This window comes from Poecilia reticulata, chromosome 11 (genome assembly GCF_904066995.2).
Source record: "Poecilia reticulata chromosome 11, P_reticulata-male-v2, whole genome shotgun sequence".
NCBI classification, from domain to species: Eukaryota; Metazoa; Chordata; class Actinopteri; order Cyprinodontiformes; family Poeciliidae; genus Poecilia; species Poecilia reticulata.
Window position 1 is genome coordinate 15,344,162 of NC_088840.1, and position 20,623 is coordinate 15,364,784.

At 37.8% G+C, this 20,623-nt stretch overlaps 2 protein-coding genes across 3 annotated transcripts; one reads left to right on the top strand and one right to left on the bottom strand.

Annotated features, from left to right (window-relative positions):
• Window positions 1–1,767: 1,767 nt before the first annotated feature.
• Window positions 1,768–16,730, top strand: ptpn2b (protein tyrosine phosphatase non-receptor type 2b). Of its 2 annotated transcripts, XR_014089740.1 has the most exons (11): window positions 1,768–2,020; window positions 3,942–4,032; window positions 4,134–4,234; window positions 6,226–6,324; window positions 7,242–7,379; window positions 8,428–8,637; window positions 10,042–10,203; window positions 10,561–10,769; window positions 11,680–11,775; window positions 12,228–12,387; window positions 15,959–16,730. XR_014089740.1 is itself a non-coding variant. In XM_008422080.3 (10 exons), exons 1-10 carry the CDS (start codon window positions 1,934–1,936, stop codon window positions 15,978–15,980), a joined length of 1,215 nt encoding a protein of 404 aa, XP_008420302.2. In that variant the 5' UTR covers window positions 1,768–1,933; the 3' UTR covers window positions 15,981–16,730. The 2 variants fall into 2 exon arrangements, 1 of the variants encoding a protein (XP_008420302.2); XM_008422080.3 differs by lacking the exon at window positions 12,228–12,387.
• Window positions 16,731–17,060: 330 nt separating this feature from the next.
• Window positions 17,061–20,395, bottom strand: psmg2 (proteasome (prosome, macropain) assembly chaperone 2). Its single transcript, XM_008422081.3, has 7 exons — window positions 20,170–20,395; window positions 19,416–19,587; window positions 19,150–19,208; window positions 18,491–18,609; window positions 18,221–18,397; window positions 17,368–17,488; window positions 17,061–17,286 (listed from the first exon to the last, which is right to left on the bottom strand). Exons 1-7 carry the CDS (start codon window positions 20,224–20,226, stop codon window positions 17,203–17,205), a joined length of 789 nt encoding a protein of 262 aa, XP_008420303.1. The 5' UTR covers window positions 20,227–20,395; the 3' UTR covers window positions 17,061–17,202.
• Window positions 20,396–20,623: the final 228 nt, after the last annotated feature.

Genomic DNA, 20,623 nt, shown 5'->3' on the forward strand with positions numbered 1-20,623 from the left:
ATATAGTGGTGGATGGATAGTATGGTTTAATGGAATATTATCATTGCTAAAATGTTTGATATTTGTGTTATAGAGATTGAAGGTAACTTTTCAAAGGAGACATAATTATTTGTTTCTAAAATAAATGCACTTGGGAACATGGGTGTGTTCATGCAGGATGTACATTGTGTGCTAGTTTTCTTCTTTTTTTCTGTGTGTAAATGTATTAATAACTGATCAATAAAAAGGCATTTTAGACGCATCTGCAAAGAATCCATAAACTAAATCAAATTGTGGGCTTTTATTTGTGAGACAGCTTGCTAAAGCGGATCAGGTTTTCCTGCTAATAGACTTTGGCTTGACTCTTGCTGATGTTTATCGTGTGGTGACAAAGCCTCCTAGTGGCCCATGAAGCATATTTTCCACTTATTTAGGATTCATCCTAATGTGACCCTTAACCTGTTCTAAAAGTATTCACAGCTATAAAAAAAAACAATATAAATCTCCAAGGTGTTTAAAATAGAATATAATGGTTTATCTAATGGAAAGCAGTTATGTTTTGTGTTTGATGTATATATTTAGATCAAGAAACCAAGGAAAATCTTGTTGAATTAAAAAAAATGGCTGAGGAATAAATTAGGACAACCTCATTTCAATTTAAACTGATTAAAGTGCACATAGGCTATTAACTTTTGATACCTACGATTAGAACATTAAGTTACTCATTTGTCGTGTTTTTTTAAAAAAGGTTTTCCCTCTTTAAACCTCAGACATTAGGATTACAGTGCTGACACATGAAATCAGAACAAAAAAACCATAGTGTGAGTAAAAAAGCAATCTGATGCCTTCAGACAGAATATTGTAGCAGCCCATGAGACTGGTGAGGAATTTTAAGAGGTTTCAAAAAGTTTAAAAATACCAATTCCAGTGGAAACGATATAATCCACAAGTGGGCTGTGTTATTCAAATCTAGTACTACTAAAGGCAACAAAACAAAACAAATTTTTTTTAAAAGTATTTTGTAAGTTTAACACGACATATTTCCCTTATTTTGTCTTTTCTTTCAGATTTCAAAGCTATGTATCTGAAACAGAAACTTATTAATCTAGGTTTCTGTTTCATCAGAACTGTTGGGAGTTATTATTAAAATATGTTAATAGCTGACCACAAACTTAAAACTGTCGGTTTTAAGGTTTTAAGGCAGACCTTCAGGCCTCTGTGACAGAAAGCTGAAGAGAAAGAGACATTTTATTTAAGCATAAAAATGACTCTTCGCAAACGTCCAAAACACCATAAGAATGATTTTGTTAGAGACAATAAAACAAACAAACAAACAAAAAATTCCGTTTTAGAATGGGATTTTGAAGAGGACTATTGACTAAACCTGGACTAGATAGTGGGCATGACCAACCATTTCCAACTTAAGATGAGATAGATCTTTTCAAAATTACTTCAATAACTTTTGCAATGATTATTGCACTTTTCTCTTTTTTTAATGTTTGTGTTTTAGTTCAACTCTATAAGATAAATGCCATACTGAAGGTAAAAAACATATATTCAGATATATATATATTTTTTAAACATCACAACACCCTACTACAAGAGAAGTTATTTGTACACTTACACTGAGACAGATATAAAACAAAATCTATAAAATTAACTATTAAAACTGGAGAGTAGAAAGAACTGGCTGTTGTTGGGAACGGTGCCAAATGAGTCGAATCCCGGAAATGAAACGTAATTCCAACTACCTGTTTGACAGCAAGATAGACCCTTTTAGTGGCGCATGCGCATGGGGCTACTCCCGGATGACAACTGCACCACATAACGGACAAACAGTCGGCACAGGAGCCGATGCTAACGCAGAGAGACTTAAGTCTCCGGTTAAAAACTCGTCTTACTCGGAGAACGTTATGAGGTAGAGAGTTAAAATTTGAAATTAAACCAGCTTTGGATGGAACAGACAGGCGCTGCCACCGTGAAAATGGACCAGGAGTTTGAAGACATGGACTCCAAAGGCCGGTGGCAGAAGCTTTACTCAGTAAGTGTGTTAGCATGTGTTAGCTAGCTCGGAGCTAATTCGGTTTGTACGGAGAGCGCGCATTTTATTTGGCTGCATACACCGACTCTGACGTTGTAGTCTATGTTTTCATTTTTTGTTTGGTCTCATTTGTGACTTCATTTTGCTGAAAGCTGATAAAGTAACTCTCACATGACGCGGTAATATCAACTTAATCTTTTGACACGATGACTAAACTCAGCGTAAGGGGTTTAGCTCTTTGTAATTAACTGCATAAAGTTTTCTCCTTAACCTCTAATATACACGGTCAACCTTATGATTTCGTGTGTGTATCTCTATCGTTGGATCTTTATTACGCGATCGTTCTTATGTCCTCCGCTTTATTGTAATCCATCTCCTGTTTTGTTTACAGTCAGCGTTGACTGGCAGATTATTTACATTGATCATGGTTAATAATCGCCGTACTTAAAAAATATAACCTGAAAACGAAAAGATTAAAATTTGTATTTTATTTGTCAGATTGTTCAGGGTTAAAAAAAAAGGCTAACTTTCAGTTTAGTTTACTTATACTGCCTTAATTCACAACAAAGGCAGTCTGCAGGTCAAAAAAGTATGTTTATCCAGTTATCTAGAATCTGAGTTTGTCCAAGTTCGATTTATCTTACTGAAACTCACCACGACACAATCCAAATGTGTAGTCACGTTAAGGTCTAAGTAATTGTTATTGCAGTTTAATCCTGATTATAGCATAGTACAATAATCCTTTATTTATCCCTGAGTGGTGGAATACATGTACAATACTGTAAAAGCATTAGTACGAGGCTAGGGTAGGAGATGTTCTGTCTTGAAGATACACCAGCACACCACTGATCTGTTGGCAGGTCTATCAACTAACATGGAGCAACACATGAGAAGAGTCTGGGGTAGGAAGACAAATCCCTTGATGAACGGAGTGACCAAATCATTTCTATCAGTAACAACGTCCTCACCAATCTTCCTGAGGTTTTAGGTTTTTATCACCAAGTTATTTTTTTTCCAGAAAACCAATTCAAGTGGTAAAATACATTATTTGCAAGCTGCCTAGACAAAATAAGTTGAGAAAACCAGTTGTTGAAAAGTTTGTCTGCATAAGGAAGCCCAGCCGATTGTGTTAAGTCATCTAACTGTGTTTACAAAACAATGTGTGAACTTTGTTGAACCAGTCCATGTGTGACCTATATATAGGAAAATGTAGCAGTGCAGCTTCGGAGGGGAAAAATTGGAACAATTAACCATGACTCATCCCATCAATGACAAAAAAAACCCCCAATTAAAGATCAGTGACTTAAAAATGAAATGTGTAGGGCTTACTATAGCAATAGGTAGCAACACTTAAGATAATATATCCACACAATTTCATTTAAAAAACGTTACTAAGGTTTAATGTTATGATCTTGTCATGGCCATTCAGCAAATGTTCTACCCTTTTCCCAAGTAAAATAACTAATTGATTTATTAATATCTTTCCAGCAATATTAGTGTTTTTTCTCATTTAAACGCAGCACAAAACAAAATTGTTCCATGGAAAAAAGGCAGTTGGCTTACATTCATTTTCATTCTATTGTGAAATCTAAATTAAGATTACAAACCATTTCCAATTCTTTGAGGGACAGCAGACTTTGTTTAGGCTAGAAATTAAATTTTTGGAGTTAAAGTGCTGAACATAAAGAGACTGAATGGTTGGTGGGGTAATAAAAAAAAGATTCAACTTTGACTTTGTGCCCCTGCTATGCTGCTATGACATTTTTAAAAAAGCAAATGCACATCTTTTTTGTTTTATCTCTGTTACAACTTGAAAACTAAAGTTATTTATAATAATAGTGGGACATAACTCCCATTGACAAGGTAAATTATGATCCATTATTTGCATTTCTCGGTTTTAAATATTTGATCTGCTTTCTAGGAAATCAGGAATCAATCCCACGAGTGCTCTTACAAAGTGGCAAAGTATCCAGAAAATCGCAACCGAAACAGATACAGAGATGTCAGTCCATGTGGGTAAACATTTGCGTTTCCTGTTCTAATCTGTTACAAAGCCTGTCAAATTACAAACAGTTGTAAAATATTTCCCTTCCGCTTCTTTTCCTCCCTGCAGTCGATCACAGTCGGGTCAAGCTGGAGAATGCAGAAAACGACTACATCAACGCCAGTCTGGTGGTGATGGAAGACGCCCAGAGAAGTTACATTTTAACACAGGCAAGTAAAAGCAGTGGGAACAATCAAGCAAAAAAAAAAAAGTCAGTGTGGTGTTCAAAGAACCAATTTGTCTGTTTTATTTATAGACCCATTTACAACGACCCTCGCTGTTAATAATTTGTTGACTTTTTAAGTAGTTTTATTCAAAGAATAAAATATAAGAAGACTTTTACCACAGAATCTTTTAGCATGTCTGGGCTCTGGTATTTCCTTGATTTTCTTTGGGTTAAGGTTAAAACCCAAAGATTAGGCTATTTCCTGAAATTACATAAGCATGCATTGCTATAGTTGATTTTTTGCCACTGCTGTAATTATGCAAAAAGAAATTAATGTAATGGCAAACTTTTCATTTGTAATTTTTTAGCAATACGAATAAAAACATTTTTTTCAAATTCAAATACATTATATCACTACTATCAGTACTTAGGTTAAAGATTTAAAAAGCATAATTGTATCAATTCTTGGCATTTTATCAAAAATAATTATATTCTCCCTGATGTTTTTAGATTCACTGATTTATTGCATTAGTAAACAAAGCAGTCAGCCACAGACATGCAGGTTTTCCATTGCTTGGCTCTGATTGGTGATAGGCAAGTCAAACACCTAGAAAATTGTTTTCATTTATTTATCGTCATTTTTCCTAAATGCATTAAAACTAAAATCTACCACAAGTTGTTAAGCACATAAACTATTTTCGATGCATCAAGAAAAGTGATCTTGTAAATCTTCGTTATGTTGTGTTCCAGGCTATAACCTGTAAAGAAGAGCAGGAATCATAATATGCCATGAAAAGACTGAGTGTTGCATCTCACTTATTCATTTAAAATTACTCTGCAGTTGTAACTTGATGACTGTAGTAAAAGGAGACAAAGCTCCTTTTTTAGCTTCAGCTTTGAAAGACCTCATGTTTCTGCCAGCTATTGTGGATTTCTTCCTTTCTAAGTCATCTTTAATTAACGAGTAGACACTCAGGTACCGCATCAATGTGAAATCTATTCGGGGCTTCATGTAACATGTCGGGAAGGTCGACACAGTTTGGAGGCTTTTCTGGTTTTTTTCTCTTTGCTGTTTTCAACATTTGTGCATTCTTCTGAGATGAGTCATCTGTGGTTTGGGGAAAGTGTGTTAGACCTGAGATGAGAAACGCACAGAAATTAAGCACCGTGTATTTGCTGTAAAAGGCAGTTCAATGTATGAATAGAAAAAGGCACAATAGTTATTTTCTAGGTGTTTTTTTGCATCCTTATCTTTTTTCTCTGCTGCTGTGGAAAAAAGATGCCTGCTTTAATACTTTTTCCAGGGGAAAATATTTTGAAAGATAACTATGTATTTTTATAAAGGTGAAAATATTCATTTTAAAACATTAATCTCAATTAGGCTCAACCACTCCACAACATTCAGCTATTATAGTCTTTTAGGTAACCATGTTTTTGCATAGTAAGCAGAAGGCATGCTTCAATTGTGCTACTCTGAACCTTTTTCCAGCAAAGCCTAATTGCCTGGAACCCTTAATCTTCATTAAGTTGTGTGAAATTTGACTGGAGTGCTGTTTATGCAAATTACATGCAGGGGGGCTGTAAAACATTCCCCACGCAGTTTGAAATCCTAAAATGTTACCTTGACTGGAGGGTTTACTACGGTAAATTCGGTCATTTTAAAAAATGAGGAAAAGTCTATTCCAGTTAAATTTACCAAAAGCATAATACTTATATGTCTGAGTTTAAATCGGGATGACTAAATTATAATGCTTATCCAGCCTGAGCCAACTGAAGAATTGGGGTAATTCAAAAAGTGGCTGCATTTTGGTTAAACTTCTACAAAGGTAACCTATTTTTATCCTTGTAAATGCAGTGGAAACAGATGTGGCCCCCCGAAAAGGCTCTTAAAGTTAAAACACTGCTGCTACATGTTAAGCAGCCAACTAGAGTAGTTAATGGCGTTGTTTATTGGAGAAACTTTGCATGCAACTGTGCTGTTTGTTTTGTCCACAGGGCCCCCTCAAGAACACTTGCGGCCATTTTTGGCTCATGATCTGGGAGCAGAAGACGAAGGCGGTCATCATGCTCAACAGGGTCATAGAAAAAGGATCAGTGAGTACTGGATGAGGGGGGGGGAAAAAAAAAGTATTGAGCACCCATACTCGGATATGTGCTGAAATGCTAAACAGACCACAGCACGAGTGGTTGCACCATTACCAGTGAATGATTAGTTTTACACAGTGAGTTACTGACCCACAGCATCCTTTAAAGTGCTTTTCTGCTACTTGACAGTCATCCATCCATCACTTATAGGTCTACTTTAAAGTGGCCCAGAATTTAGTGTAGGGAAGAATGGATTTTTTTAATAATAAAAGCGCAGGAATCTTGTTTTTATGAATACACTTTATCAGCAGATTATTGTTTAAACGACGACAGAAAGACGTAGTGTGTTTGTGATGAAAGCCAACCTCTTAGCCCTGTAACTCCATGATCCCGCGTTGTGCAGATTAAATACTCAAATAAACCTCTCACAGGCTGCACAGCTGTGACCTCGCTTTCTGAGTAAAGCAGCTGGATGGGATCTCGCTTTGTCATGAGATTCACCGTTTCTTGGAAATGGAAGATAAAGAGCACCTAGTGCACAAATAATATGAATGCAAAAAAGCTCTTCTGCCTGTTTTCTGTGGTTTTTCATCAACAACCTCGTTTTTTTTTTGTTTTTTTTTTTGAATAATGTAATCAGTGTAATCAAGCTTCATGTTGTTACGTGTCTGATTAAAGACATGACCTCTGTTTTCGTTTCCTGAGAAAATGGTCAAATGATTGCTCTTGTTCAGACCACTATGTTTATAGCTAGTAATTTTATTGCATTTGGGTAGATGTAATGTCTGTTGTCTTAGCGTTGCTTGACATAGTTTATCCTATTATTCTACGGGTCAAATTATCCTCCTGCTTAGTCAGATGTTTGTATTATTTGGACAATGTCCAACCTACGCCTCTATTATTTTTATCTTTTCTTTCTGCAACAGGAAAAGTGTGCCCAGTACTGGCCGACGGCAGAGGAGAGAGAGATGGCCTTCAGGGACACGCGCTTTTTGGTCACACTGTTGTCAGAAGACACCAAATCTTACTACACCACCAGAGTACTGCAGCTGCAGAATATTAATGTAGGCTGCTGCTTTATTTAGCACATATCTTTAATTTGAACTAATCCAGATAATATAAAGACACACTGTGTCTTCTAAATATTTTCAGAAGTGATGCATTGTTGTGATTGTCTTGCAGATCTTGCAGCATTGCGGTTTCATTATTTTAACTTTAATATCTAAGTGGTTTAAACACAACATGCTTTATAACTTTGGAGCATTTAATATTCAATCTGACATTTTCCAATTTGTTCCGTTACAACTAACTTCAGTGTATTTAGTAGGGATTTTATGTGAAGGTGAACTTCTACCATAGCCTCAACTATTGGTACTCCTTGAATTTTTTTTAACATGGCGTCACATTGAAGCTAATACAAGCTTCAAAGTATTTAATTAAGATTTTACTGAGCAACGCAAAGTGTTGCGAGATAGGATGTAAATGCAGCATGGTTTTCACATTTTTAAGCATAAAAATCTTGAAAGCGATGCAATATTTTGTGAAACCGGGTTTTTCTGCAGTTCCAGCTGCACGTCTTTTGGGGTTTGGCTCTACTAACGTTTTACATCTCGATATGGAAATTTTCCACCATTTTTCTTTTCAGAATAAATCAAACTTGGACAGATTGGTTGGAAGCAGCGATGTTTAAGCATTTCCTCAGATGCTCAGTTGGATTTAGGTGTGGACTTTGACTAGACTATTTCAACACATAAATCTGCATTGACATGTGCACCGACATGTTTTCTCCCTTATTTAACTTCACATATCTTAAAAATAGAAAAAACAAATAGGAAAGGATAACTTTATACGTCCCAACTGGTGACAGATTAAAAGCACATAACGCTTTCTTTTAACTCTCATTCACCCTCTTTGTCCACCAGATGTCAATTTTGTTAATGAACAGAAACTGAAACTCGTTGCACTTTTTTTTCCAGCTATTTAACACTTCACTGAACCTCATATAGCCTCACACATGCTGACAGAAATCAACACCTCAGAATCAGTGGAAACAAACAGCGGGTTGTAATTTCCCTGCTCCTAACTTTAGCTACGTTCGTCTTCCTTTCGCAGACGGGCGAGAAGAGAGAGATCCATCACTTTCACTACACCACGTGGCCTGATTTCGGTGTCCCTGAATCCCCGGCATCCTTCCTGAACTTCCTCTTTAAAGTGCGGGAATCTGGAGCGTTAGGGATGGACCATGGACCGGCAGTGGTGCACTGCAGTGCTGGAATTGGACGCTCGGGGACATTCTCATTAGTAGACACATGCCTTGTTCTTGTAAGTGCATTTGCTTTTTATTTCCCCTTTAGTCTGTACGTCCTCTGAGGGAATAAATGTTTTTTTTTTTATTTGCCCTCCCACATCAACCAGCAGCAGTCCTTCCTATAATGTGTTGCTGTGTCTGCACACTTTGTCTTAAATGCTTGCAAACTGCCAGGAAAATAACATTTTTGCTTTTCTAATATATATTCAGATGGAAATCCATGCATTTACCTTAATGTGGTAAGTTTTAACCCACAGCAGACGCCCAGCTTGCTTAAAACTTTCTGCTAAACTTAGTCATATTTTACATGAAAGTTTCTATAATAAAGCAACATCAATGTTTGGAGTTTTTCCTTTAGGTGTCAATATTTGAGTACATCTTTCACGATTCTTTCAAAACGGGACAAAGAGATTGTTTTGTAATCTGTGTATCCAATCCGAAATTGCAGCTGCCTCTGCTGAACACTTGGTCACACACTTGAAAAAAAATCATGCAATGAAATATGGGAATGGACTGCTGGAAACTCAGTTACACTACTCTTATTCAACCTGCAATATGAACTTGTATTGCAGCTGCCTTAAAACATCTAATCTTCTTCATATCTAGTCAAATAAAATGTGACCGTGTGCTTTGATGAACCATTCATATCTTTTGACCTTTTTCCCATTTAGCTACATTACTTGAGCTTATTTAATTGAGGTTTTATGTGATAGAGTAACACAGAAACATTAGAAGAAAAATAAAAAATTGCTCAGCGCATTCTTCAAATTGTTCTTCACATTTGCACACTAGATACTTGTAAGCCTGGCTTTTGCTTCAAATATTGCTACCTACCTTAGCTTTGCACAGCTACAGATTGAATTTGTCATTCATGATATTTTATAAAATGCCTCCAGGTACCTCTTGATTACTTTTCTCATTAATGCTCTTTGCCCAGCCTGTTAATTCAGGTGGACGGCCCCAACTTGGTTGGTTTGCAGTTTTAGTTTTCTCTTTCCATTTTCAGATGACGGATTGAATCTCGCTCCATGAGGTCTCTAAAAGTTTGCGACATTGTTTTCTAACCTGAACCTGATTTTAACGTCTCTGCAACTTTACCTCTCACCTGTCTGCTCTGCTCCTCGGTCTTCATGAGGTTTTTCTTTCTGAGTGGTTCTTTATCAAATCTCTTGTTGTAAGAAAAGTAAACATGTTTGATTTTAATAGTTAGGCTGCCAGCGTCAGTTTTCCTCCACAGGGAACTGTAAACTTCCTTTGTTGCGAGGTGCTCGCACTATTTTAGTTGCCATCGCCAAGCGAGAAATCCACATTCACATGAGAGTTCCTGTTTGAACAATGCAGAACACAGAAGGTCAGGAAGTCACCAGAGAAAGTTAATCCTTAACAGCTGAGCCGAGCTGTGTTGCTTTTTCTTCTAGATGGACAAACGGAAAGACCCGTTGTCAGTGGACATCAAAAACATCCTGCTGAAGATGAGGAAGTACCGCATGGGTCTGATCCAGACTCCCGAACAGCTGCGCTTCTCCTACATGGCTGTCCTCGAAGGAGCAAAGTTCATCATGGGCGACTCTTCTGTGCAAGTACGACTAATACTCATACACCCCAACTTGTGTTTCGTTTCATTTTCAGGTGTTTGTTTTGATTATCCATTTTAATTATATGTAATATTTGAGATATATTGTTCTGATTTGCAGTTCAGTAAGCAGATACTTTCTTATCAGTGAATTTTTAGTTGGAAGTATAAATGCACTGCCTGGGGCAAAAAAAAAAAAGGAAAAGGTTGCTTCCTGAATTTAGTTAAGCAAATAGGGACTAGCCTTCTTCTAGGCAACACACAAATTATCAACAATAAGTGTCTAATTTTATCACCTGGATTCATCCAGGCCAACTCTTTGACATTTATTGACTTCCTCTCTTCTGTATTTCTTCGCCGGTAGAACCAATGGCGTGTGTTGTCTGAGGAAGCTCAGGAGCCGTCCTCGGAGTCTCCGCCCCCCTCCGAGCCTCAGGCCCGGTGTCCACCGGAGCGACACAATGGGACCCAGAGAGGAGGCCAGCAGGAGGAGGCGGAGGACTACAGGCAGGACAGCAGAGTTCCTACACAATCTTCCTGCAAGGAACAGGAGCTGGATGGCAGCACAACACAGTCAGTATCATACATATGCAGTTTCATTTAGCACTAATAAACTATGTTCAAATATCTCAATGGAAATAAATGTCTCATAATTTATGAAAAAGTCTCATAATTTATGGAAAAGTAGACCAAAAGTTGAACTTTATCTTCCCATTGGACAAGAGTTGAGCTAATGTCAAATCTCTAATATCTATTTATTAAAAACACTAAGATGCTACCATAGAACAGGGGGGAAAAAGAAAGAAAAGATTGCCTCCTTCACGGTCCTGAATCGAGATTTGGACTTTCACTCAGCTCCCACGGTCTCGTTTTTCACCTGGATTAGGTGTAACGGGTTTTGTTCCCTGGAAGCCCTGAGGGACGTTCCTCACTTTAGATTCAGAATGGGGGGGGAAAAATCTGGTGCAACTAAACACTAAGTTTGCAGAATTTTGTGTAAACGCAAAAACATTTATCACAACCAAATTTGGAGAAATTCATTAGGCTTCTCGTCAAAGGCTTTGTCTAGAGAATGAGTCGTCAAGAAGTGCTAATCAACCACTGCACAATGCTGTGATTGAGGTCCAATAACAAAAATGGATTATTGGATTTTGGTGTTTTTTGCTACTGCTTTTTTTTTTTTTAGACAAAAGACACACCGATCAATCCTTCAAGATACAACTGTAACCTCTCTATTGAATAAAGAGACATTTCACATTCTTATTCAACAGATTTATCAATTTTTTTTACTTTACCTAATCATGGATAATTCAAAAGAAAATTCTGGAAGTATAAATGAGCAAAAACGGTATCAATTACATAAAACATACTTGCAAATGTCCAGGGTATTCACACATGACTTTTTCAGGTAATAAAATCAAACAAAACAAAAAAAAGATCCATGTCACTAAACCAATTTTCATCTTTTTTTACATTTACGCAGTAAACGACGCAGAGAAGATAACATCTCCAAATCTGTCAGCACCAAAACACCCCAAGGCAAGTCCAGGTCAACCGACTCGGACAGGAAGAGGAAAAGGTGATTAAATCTTGAGGTTCAAACCACTTTGTGTTTCTCTTGCATTTTTATTCAGAACCTTGTGCCATTTCAAATGAATATATGTGGATAATAAGACAGTGAGATCCAGCCTTCTTTCGATCTTTTGAAAGAAGGCTGATGCATAAAATCTGCATTTCTGCAAAATTTGTTATTGTGTAGATTTTATTTTTGTATTTTTAAATTTTTTTTTTTTTAAGAAGAGTCCTGATGAGATTTCTTCAGTTTACTGGCGTCTCAGTGTTGTTGTCCTAGAAAGACTTACAGTTAGACCTGATGGAGCACTTTACTCTGATGACAGCACAGCGTCGAAGTCACTTCTGAGAAGCCTCCCTTTGTTGTGTGATATGTCAGCGGTGTTCCAGTAAGAGCAGCGTGAAAGTGCAATCGTTTCTGATCAGGTCTCACTCTCCTGTTGTGGTTTTCCTGGACAGTTTGGGGTGTATTTGCTGCACATGACAAGACATTTCCTGTCCGGTGGGGGGCAGCCTGTCTTTACTCCCCTTTGAGACAGAAACAACCACGAGGAGAACATTTAGAGGAGGAACTTTATCCACAGCTTGTGAAAACGATCAGCCACTTTTGTACCTGGAGGTGTGTGTGTGTGTGTGTGTGTGTGTGTGTGTCTGTGGATGTGGCTGTGTGGTTTGGAGTTGTGGCTGCTCTTCAGCATGGTGTGTGTATATTTGTGTTCACTTGTGGTTAATGCTCTGTGAAACTGAAATGTCAGGCTGAACTAAACCAAAGCGAGATGCAAATATGTGTTGAACAGAAGAACATTTTGGCATAGCTTTTTTTTTTTTATTTGTTTTTCAAGCAGAATTAATTTATGGTAATTCATGTGAAAGTACAAATTTCACTGCTATGGCTGACAGAATCCAAAATGTAGTTCTGTAAAAAAAGAAAAAAGGGTAATTTCTGAAATCACTTTTTTTGCTGCTGCTTCTAACATTCAGTTATAGATTCTTGAGTCTCAGCATGTTTCGCTTAAACTGTCAGATGCTTTTCTGAATGTGTAATTTTTATTTTTTTATTTTCAGATTAGTAGGAAAAACTTAAAGATTCTTTGTATACTTTGTTCTGAGTCAAAACAAAGTGCCTATTTATACGTTTGCATTGACACATCACTTTCCATTTCCTTTTTGTATTCATGTCAGTAACCAGCAAATGAGTTTAGTTGTTGTTGTAGTAGTGTGCTTTCATAAATTATAAAGATATAAAAATGCTTAAATTTGAGTTTTATTAAAGATGTATATTTCATTACTACCGTATTTTCCGCACTATAAGGCGCACCATCAATGAATGGCCTATTTTAAAACTTTTTTCATTATAAGGCGCATAGAATAGACGCTACAGTTAGGGTTGCCACCCGTCGCGTATTGAACCTATACCTACAAATGTGGATGTGTAATAATAAAGAAATGGCCCCCGAGTACTTTATATAGTAGGCTGCCCCAGTCATTGTTTCACTCACGGTGTTGGTGTTGTGATATTGTGCCCAACTGCTTTCTGGGTAACACAGACCAAGCCTAAACGATTGTTTGAAGTCATCAACAAGAATGGTGGAGCTACTCATTACTTAGTCCTTTTTTTTTGATACTTTGATTTCCGTTTTGGGGGCTTTTCGGGGTTTTTTGAGCTATGGTCTTAAACTTTTGATCAGCTGAAAAAAATCATGTTTGAGTGTAAATGCAATTTTCAATGAATTCCCCGCTCAAAAGTTGTTGTCTCTTACGCTGATTTCTTTTAACATTGTGAAGCTCTACTTAGAACCTTCTTAAGATCCAATAGTGCAAAACGCAAATTCTTGCATTTTTTAAATGGTCTTAAGATTTTGATCAGGAGTGTTTAAGGCGCACCGGATTATAAGGCACACTGTCGGCTTTTGAGGAAATTGAAGGTTTTTAGGTGCGCCTTATAGTGCGGAAAATACGGTACTTTTATTCTCATGGGTTCTTTTCCAAATTTGGACCAGTTCACTTCTACAAAATAACTCATAAATGACCTGCTACTAGTAAGTATTCTTTATTGGAGTCACATTTTCCTTACAGTTGACTCTGAGCAGGTTGTAGAAAGTATGAGACGACTCATTTATCAGTTGGGTACAATTTGATTAAAATTGGAAAGGTTCAGAGAAGAAAAATGACTAACATTTGTTGCTGAACAAAACCCCTCTGGTTGTCTTCTTATGGCTTCAGATGGCAACCATGGGAATCTTTTGTTTTCGTCTTCTGCTTATCCGGGATCAGTTCACAGGCACAACAAGTCCAGGATCATCCAAGACTCCAAATAATCCAGATTAGAATATGGTATAAATGAGCTTTATGTTCCCTCAACTGGGAAATCCAGATTTTGTAGCAGCAAAGTGATGGGCAACTCAAAACATGCAGGTTCACACAAATGTAGAAGTATCCAAACAGAAAGTAAGAATATGGAGATTACAATGAAGGAAAATTTACAGCATCAGAATAAAAATGTGCGATTATTTTTCACATTTCAAATAAAATGTGAAACTATATAGGACAACTGATTGAAGAAAGTACAATATGTACATTTGTGTTTATAGAAAAATCTACAATAAATGGAAAAGTTATGCAAATAACAGATTGAATGTAAAAATGTTGGTAGATTTGAGGGCAGTGATGGTCATCAAGCCAAGCAGCTGCTGGGATTACGTTCTTTTGTGCGCCAAGGATTCATCAACTTCAATTTTCTAAAATCTTTAAGAATTATTACACCTTTTCATTGTGCCTTTATTCTCTGCAGCACATAGTTTGAACAAAGATCTTTTCACCCACCAAAGGGTTTCTGCACACTATATTCAAAGAAATTCAACAAAACCTGTTAAGTTAAAACAGTTCAAAAGATTCAAAGATTATTATTGGTTAGTTTTCCACAAACAAATTAATTATCTGTTATACATTTCCTGATTTTCTTATTCCTGCAACGTTTGCTGCCCTGCAAGGTTTCGCTCCACATGCACAAGCTAACTAAGCCTGGACAGGGACAGGAGAGAATCGGTTTTTCTCAGGAAAATGTCGCCCATCTGTCTCTGAATATATGCATAACAACCTGAAAGGTGATCACTGTTTAAGCTGCCATCACCTTTTTTTTGTTTTTAAACTCGTTGGGGGGCCTTGGAAAGTCGACACCATTGCTGCCAAAGGCAATACATCCACACTAGGATGAGGATCAGGTCATTATTTAGTATTTGTAATTATTCACAAGTCAGATTTTTTTTTTCTTCCCTAAATACACTTCATATTCACAGCACCTAGTTCAACCCTCAGCTCTGGTCAGTGAACGCACCATGTCTCAATCTCGTTTAATTTCTTGTCTGTATGGACCTAAAGTCCACACAGTTGTCAGTTTTGTCCCCAATAAATTAAATAATGAATATATGAAAGCTTATTGCATCTTATTTACTATTTAATAATGTGGAATAAAAAATATTTCAAGATTTAGAAATATAAATTTAAGTGTGACATGCATTTGTTTTAGCCCCATTGCTAAATGTGGGCATTTATCATTTATTTTGATACATTTCTTACAATAAAAATTTTTTTTTTTTTACTATTTTTCTTCTCCGTTTGAATTTGAAAATATAAAGTGCAATTGTTTGCTGCTTAGTGGCACAAATCACACTTTCATTGGCGTCCTGAAGAATATTACAAATGGGTATGTTTGGGGTTATTATTGCTGTGCCCCTAAAAAAAAAAAGAAAGTATATTGATAAAACTAAGTCCGTACGTTGACGCCTCTAAATAAATTGCGACACAGTTTTCCTTAGAGAAGCCACTTAATTAGTAAATTATCCAGTTGTGTAATTTTCTGTGAAGAAGAAAAACCAGCAGGAAAACAGAAGTTCACAGCAGGTCACCAACAACATCCTGACCCACGAACGTCTCACACTTCACTGAAAATACTAAACCAGGAGTCCATTTCCTCCACAATTTTGCGCTGCTTTGCGCTCGTCAGACCGCGAAGATGAAAATGCTCAGATAACCTGCAGTGCTGAGTGGGTTTGCTTCTGTTTTGAAGTGTGAAGTTCTGCTTTTAATTCATCTAATACGACTCTCTGCACGTCTCACACGATTGAAGTGACTCGAGGCGAGCATCCGAAACGTCTCAGCGGTCTGAGTTTCTTTTCCACTTTGTGTTTCAGGGTGAAAACCAGCGACTGCTAACCAGCTCCACCTGACTTCGGCTCCGGCAGTGAAGCCAGCCTCGGCAGGGAACTCCAGCTCTCCACCCCTCCATCCAAACCTCTGTGCTCTTTTTTTGTTGTTGCTTTTTTACATTCGTCGTGGTTGTAGTCCGGCCAAGTCCCATGTTTTCAGCAACACTCACCTCAGAACTCTTCATGTCTTTAGCTTCTGCGTTTTTTTTACCCCAATCCTCTCTGAACTGTTTACAGCAGACACTTTGACATTCACACAGGAGCTTTAAACCCCCTCCTCAGGCCTCACCTCCGCCGCCGTTTCAGCGTTTTGCTTTTGTTTTCCTCGCATTCTGACTTCTTATAAGACTGAACGTAGGGGGTACGCATTGCCAATTTGTAATGCTGTTCATATGTGTATTTTTAGAAGGAAAAAAAACATTTTTCAGAGGCGAAAACAAGAGGTTCTATTTTTTATAAAAAATCTACTTGAAGTTTTTAAAGGTGACGTGGGGTTTGGTATAAGACAAGTACTGCCTCCACCCCCAAGTAATAGTGGCATGATATTTCAATGATGTACATAGTACGCCGTTTTTTTTTTTTTTTTTTAAGATGTGTATTAAAGATATTTTTGCTTGTAAAGAGAAAAATAAAGAGCTTATGTTACAGATCTTAATGCTGCAGAAAACTCATGACTTGTTCTCCTGTTGAAATTAAATTGTCTTAAGTTTATTTAGAGTGTAAGCTCAAAATAAAACTGGTATTTTGTTTACCTACACATCTGCATTTCTCGTTTTTATTTTAAAGCAAAACGTATGAGTGAGAGAAAAAACAAAACGGTTTTCTCTTTTTAAAACATTCCTTTCCCATAACCAGGCCCGCTCACACAACGTCCAATACAATGATGCAAACAGACGGACAAAAACCGCGGACTTGGCAGCCGGCCCGGCCGTTGAATAAGAGTTGTTCTGTTACGACAGCGGATCAAATTACTCGGAGGTTGGACTGCCAGGAACACACGCTGGCACCGAGCCAAGCACTTTCAGTTAGCGGGGTGGATTTAAAGGGAGTGAAATCAGGTCGTTACCACTTTAAATAAACACGCAGGTATCCAATAAGACTTTATTGGATAAAACACATGGAAGGGACGAAGGAGCGCTCGAGTCGAAATGACGGCGCAGGGAATATCAAGAGATCAATTATGCAAATTTAAAGATTCAAGCTCATTTTTACAACCATCATATCCTCAATTAGAAAAGTGCAGGAGGGATGCCGCTGCCAAACAGCAAACTCCAGGAAGTTGGGATCTTCCACTTGCTGCTTGGTTCTTCGCTCTATAAGAAATGAATAAAACAAAAACTTTGTTTCTGGTTCGATGCCTGCAGACTTGGAAGAAAGTCTAGTTCTAGGCTGACCTGTCCGTCCAGCAGATGGAGCCAGTCATTGAGGTGGTTGACGAGGGCGAATGCATCAGGAATGTTGTCGCCCTCTGAGCAGAAGAGCAGCAGCACCGCCAGCGGGAGATCCTCGGCACAGCTGAGCACATCCACAGCGGCAGCACGTCATTTTGACACCAACGCAGAAAGTAACGTGTGAAAGGACTGCAAGGTTTTACATTTACTGAAATGAGAGGCAGCAGTGCCTTGCTAAAGTATTCACTCCCCCATGACTTTATTTACTTTTACTTTTTTTTTTGTTAACATTTTGTCATGTTTAATTTGGTCGATCAACAGAAAGTAGAGCATGGATTTAAAGTAGAGCAAATCTGATAAGTGTGGCATGCATTTCTCCTGCCCCTCCTTTGGAGAGATCCCCTCAAATAAAATCAACTTCAGTTATAGTTTTAAGCTCAGATTCTAAATTGGACTCAGGACTAGACTTTTACTAGGCCATTCTGAACAATCGGTGTTCTTTGTTCTAAACCACTGTTGCTCTGGCAGGTTTTCGTTCAGCATTGCCCTGTATTTAACTCCATCAGGCTATGAGCCCTGACAGGTTTTGCTGTTTCTGCCACCAGCATGATGCTGCCACCACCATGTTTAACAACAAGGGTGATTATCAAGGTGAAGTGCGGTGTAGGGGTTTGTTTCCTTGGCGTGTAGATCAATAAGATCGATTTTGAGCACTTTCTTCCACATGCATGATTAATGTTGTTTCTTAATAGTTGCGCTGTACCAGAAGTATTTCCAGATCAGAGCTACAAATGCTTGGAATCTTGCTCATTACACACAGGATTGAGAGTGTGAAAATGATCGCGTCTCTCCGTACCCATCTGTGTAAAGGCCTTTGGTGATGCCGCCTCCTGGGATGCAGAGTCTCGGCTCTGCGTCTGCGTCTACTCCAGGAAACGCCGGGATCCTCTCCATCTCCCTCCAGCCCAGCTCCTTCAGAGCGTCCGCGCTCGCAGCCAGGAGGGACGGCGTCATCAGGTACCTCAAAGAAGTGCTTTAACCCCAACAATCATCGAGACATGAGCATTCACAACCCAATCAAAAAGAAAAAAAAAGAAACAATTGAGTTTGGGGAGCATGTTTTTACCCCTGCAGCTGCTGGTCGTCCCTCTGGTAGGCGTGGCTGCTGGACAGAACCACCGTCCTGGAGAAACCGCTGGCTTTGATCCAGGACTTCAGCTGCTGACGAAACTTCTTAGACCTCATCTGCAGTTAAGATTTGGAGCCGTGAACATGATGGCGTTTACAGAGACGACACAAACATGGTCAGAAGTTCAGCTGGACATATCACAGGAATGCGAGGCAAATAAATGTAAGACTTTTGCCAATTTAGATGTTGTAATTATCTGAAGTTAGTGTTCATAACATAGAATATATACATAAAGACCCATTAATATTAGGGTAAAAGCCTCAAAAAATGGGTCTTTTTTTTTACCATTAACAGGATTTTGGCAAAAATACTTGAGCTGGTCAGAATAGTGAATTACCGTAATTTCCAGACTATAAGCCCCTACTTTTTTTTTTTTTTTTTTTTTTACATACTTTGAACACTGCGATCCTGTTAACATATGGCTTCTTACCAAAGGGGTTCAAAAGGCTAGACTGACACGTGATGAAGAGAACAGCACAAATATAAATATATATTTATTTATTTAAATGAATGATTGGAAATGTTTATTTTGATAGAATTTTGATAGAATTTTTAGGAAAGAAAATAAAAGATAAAACACAGTGGTGAGTGTTTACCTGGATGATTGGTGATCTGATCTGAAGAACCGCCAGTTTCAGCTCAGCTGCTGTGTAAACTGGATAAAAGTCAGTTTCAGTACCATGCAGAAAACTACTTATACTGCAGACAAACTCATCTCTGATCATCTCCAGAGCAAGATTAAGATTAAAAGTAACACTTTTTGACACTCTCTTAAGACAAACATATTTTGAGACGATGACAAGTGACCTCTGAATTTGCACTCATGGAATAAAAATGAACTGTAACCGAGATGTGGCGCCACCTTCTGCAGGGGTGTGCAGCTCCTCTGCGTCCTCTTTGCCGCTGGCGTACGGGTTGTTCCCGGCCATCGGGATCAGGCAGTCTGTGTGGAAGTAGCCCACTCTGCTCATGTTGAGGGTGGACACAATGAGGTCAACGGCCAGCTGACCCACATTTCCGACGGCGACCGCAGGCTGTCAAGGCAACAAGGGATAGAGAAATATGGAACAATGAGCGTGATCTGTAATACGTTATCACTATGAATGAATTTTCACACTTGATTCCAACATGAAAAAAAAACCTCATAACTTTGTAGTTCAAGACAATGTTCAGCTCTTCTTCCTAGCAATTATTTTATTTATCGATTAATCGGTCGATTATTTTGACGATGAATCAGATTTTTAAAAAATTGGCACATTCTACATATTTTTTATTTAAACACGTAATCCTTTTTATACAACATTAGAAATAAATAAAAAGTTAGAGATAAACAACGCATTACATATACACGTTTTATTGCCTAAAATGGATATAATTTGGCATTCCTTCAGTCAATTTGATCCGGATGAAAATCATATGAGCAGTTTGGGGTAAAACATCTTAGTAGTCCTAATAATTAAAAAAAAATTATAATAAATACTTGGTTATATTTGTATCAAGTTATTTTATAGGTTAAAACATGAGAGAAAGCTGTCCTTTTGCTAAATTTCACCGCTTAAACACTAACAATGCATTTATAAGAGGCTGATGCAGAAGATTAACTCCGTCAAACTCACCATGACGAGGGTAAAATCTTTGAAGGCAGCCGGGGAGTCTTGCGAAGAAATAAACATGGTGTTCTTTGGTCGAAAAACACACAGAACAGGCAGGTAAGCAGAAAAATAATTTAAATGAAGCTGGATGAGATAAAACTATAATTTCTCAGCAGGTTTCACTTCAAGTTTCATGCCTGCTAGTGTTATGGACCTTTTTGGACGCCTGTCTGTCGATGACTGATGACAGAAACGCTAGTAAGGAGGCTTGTGAATGCCTGAAGGAAATGCAAAAAGAAAATATAATTTCCTCAACACAAAAAATACGCAGTAAAGTTTTTTATATATTTATTTATTTATTTTTCTTTTCTTTTCTCTTGCATTATTTCAATTTTGTGAGTAAGCTTAGTACCAACATATGCCTTTTTTAATTTGAGTTTGTATTATGTCCAGGCAAATTAATAGGCAGCAAAACAAG

What these genes read in the sequence shown, in the direction of transcription:
- ptpn2b (XM_008422080.3), top strand. Translation starts at nt 1,934, where the DNA reads ATGGAACAGACAGGCGCTGCCACCGTGAAAATGGACCAGGAGTTTGAA. An exon ending in ATACAGAGATGTCAGTCCAT is followed by an intron (nt 4,033 to 4,133) that starts GTGGGTAAACAT and finishes TCCTCCCTGCAG; the next exon opens with TCGATCACAGTCGGGTCAAG. An exon ending in GAAGTTACATTTTAACACAG is followed by an intron (nt 4,235 to 6,225) that starts GCAAGTAAAAGC and finishes TTTTGTCCACAG; the next exon opens with GGCCCCCTCAAGAACACTTG.
- psmg2 (XM_008422081.3), bottom strand. Translation starts at nt 20,226, where the DNA reads ATGTTTATTTCTTCGCAAGACTCCCCGGCTGCCTTCAAAGATTTTACC. An exon ending in TCAGATCACCAATCATCCAG is followed by an intron (nt 18,610 to 19,149) that starts GTAAACACTCAC and finishes TCTTAACTGCAG; the next exon opens with ATGAGGTCTAAGAAGTTTCG. An exon ending in TCCATCTGCTGGACGGACAG is followed by an intron (nt 17,287 to 17,367) that starts GTCAGCCTAGAA and finishes CATTTCTTATAG; the next exon opens with AGCGAAGAACCAAGCAGCAA.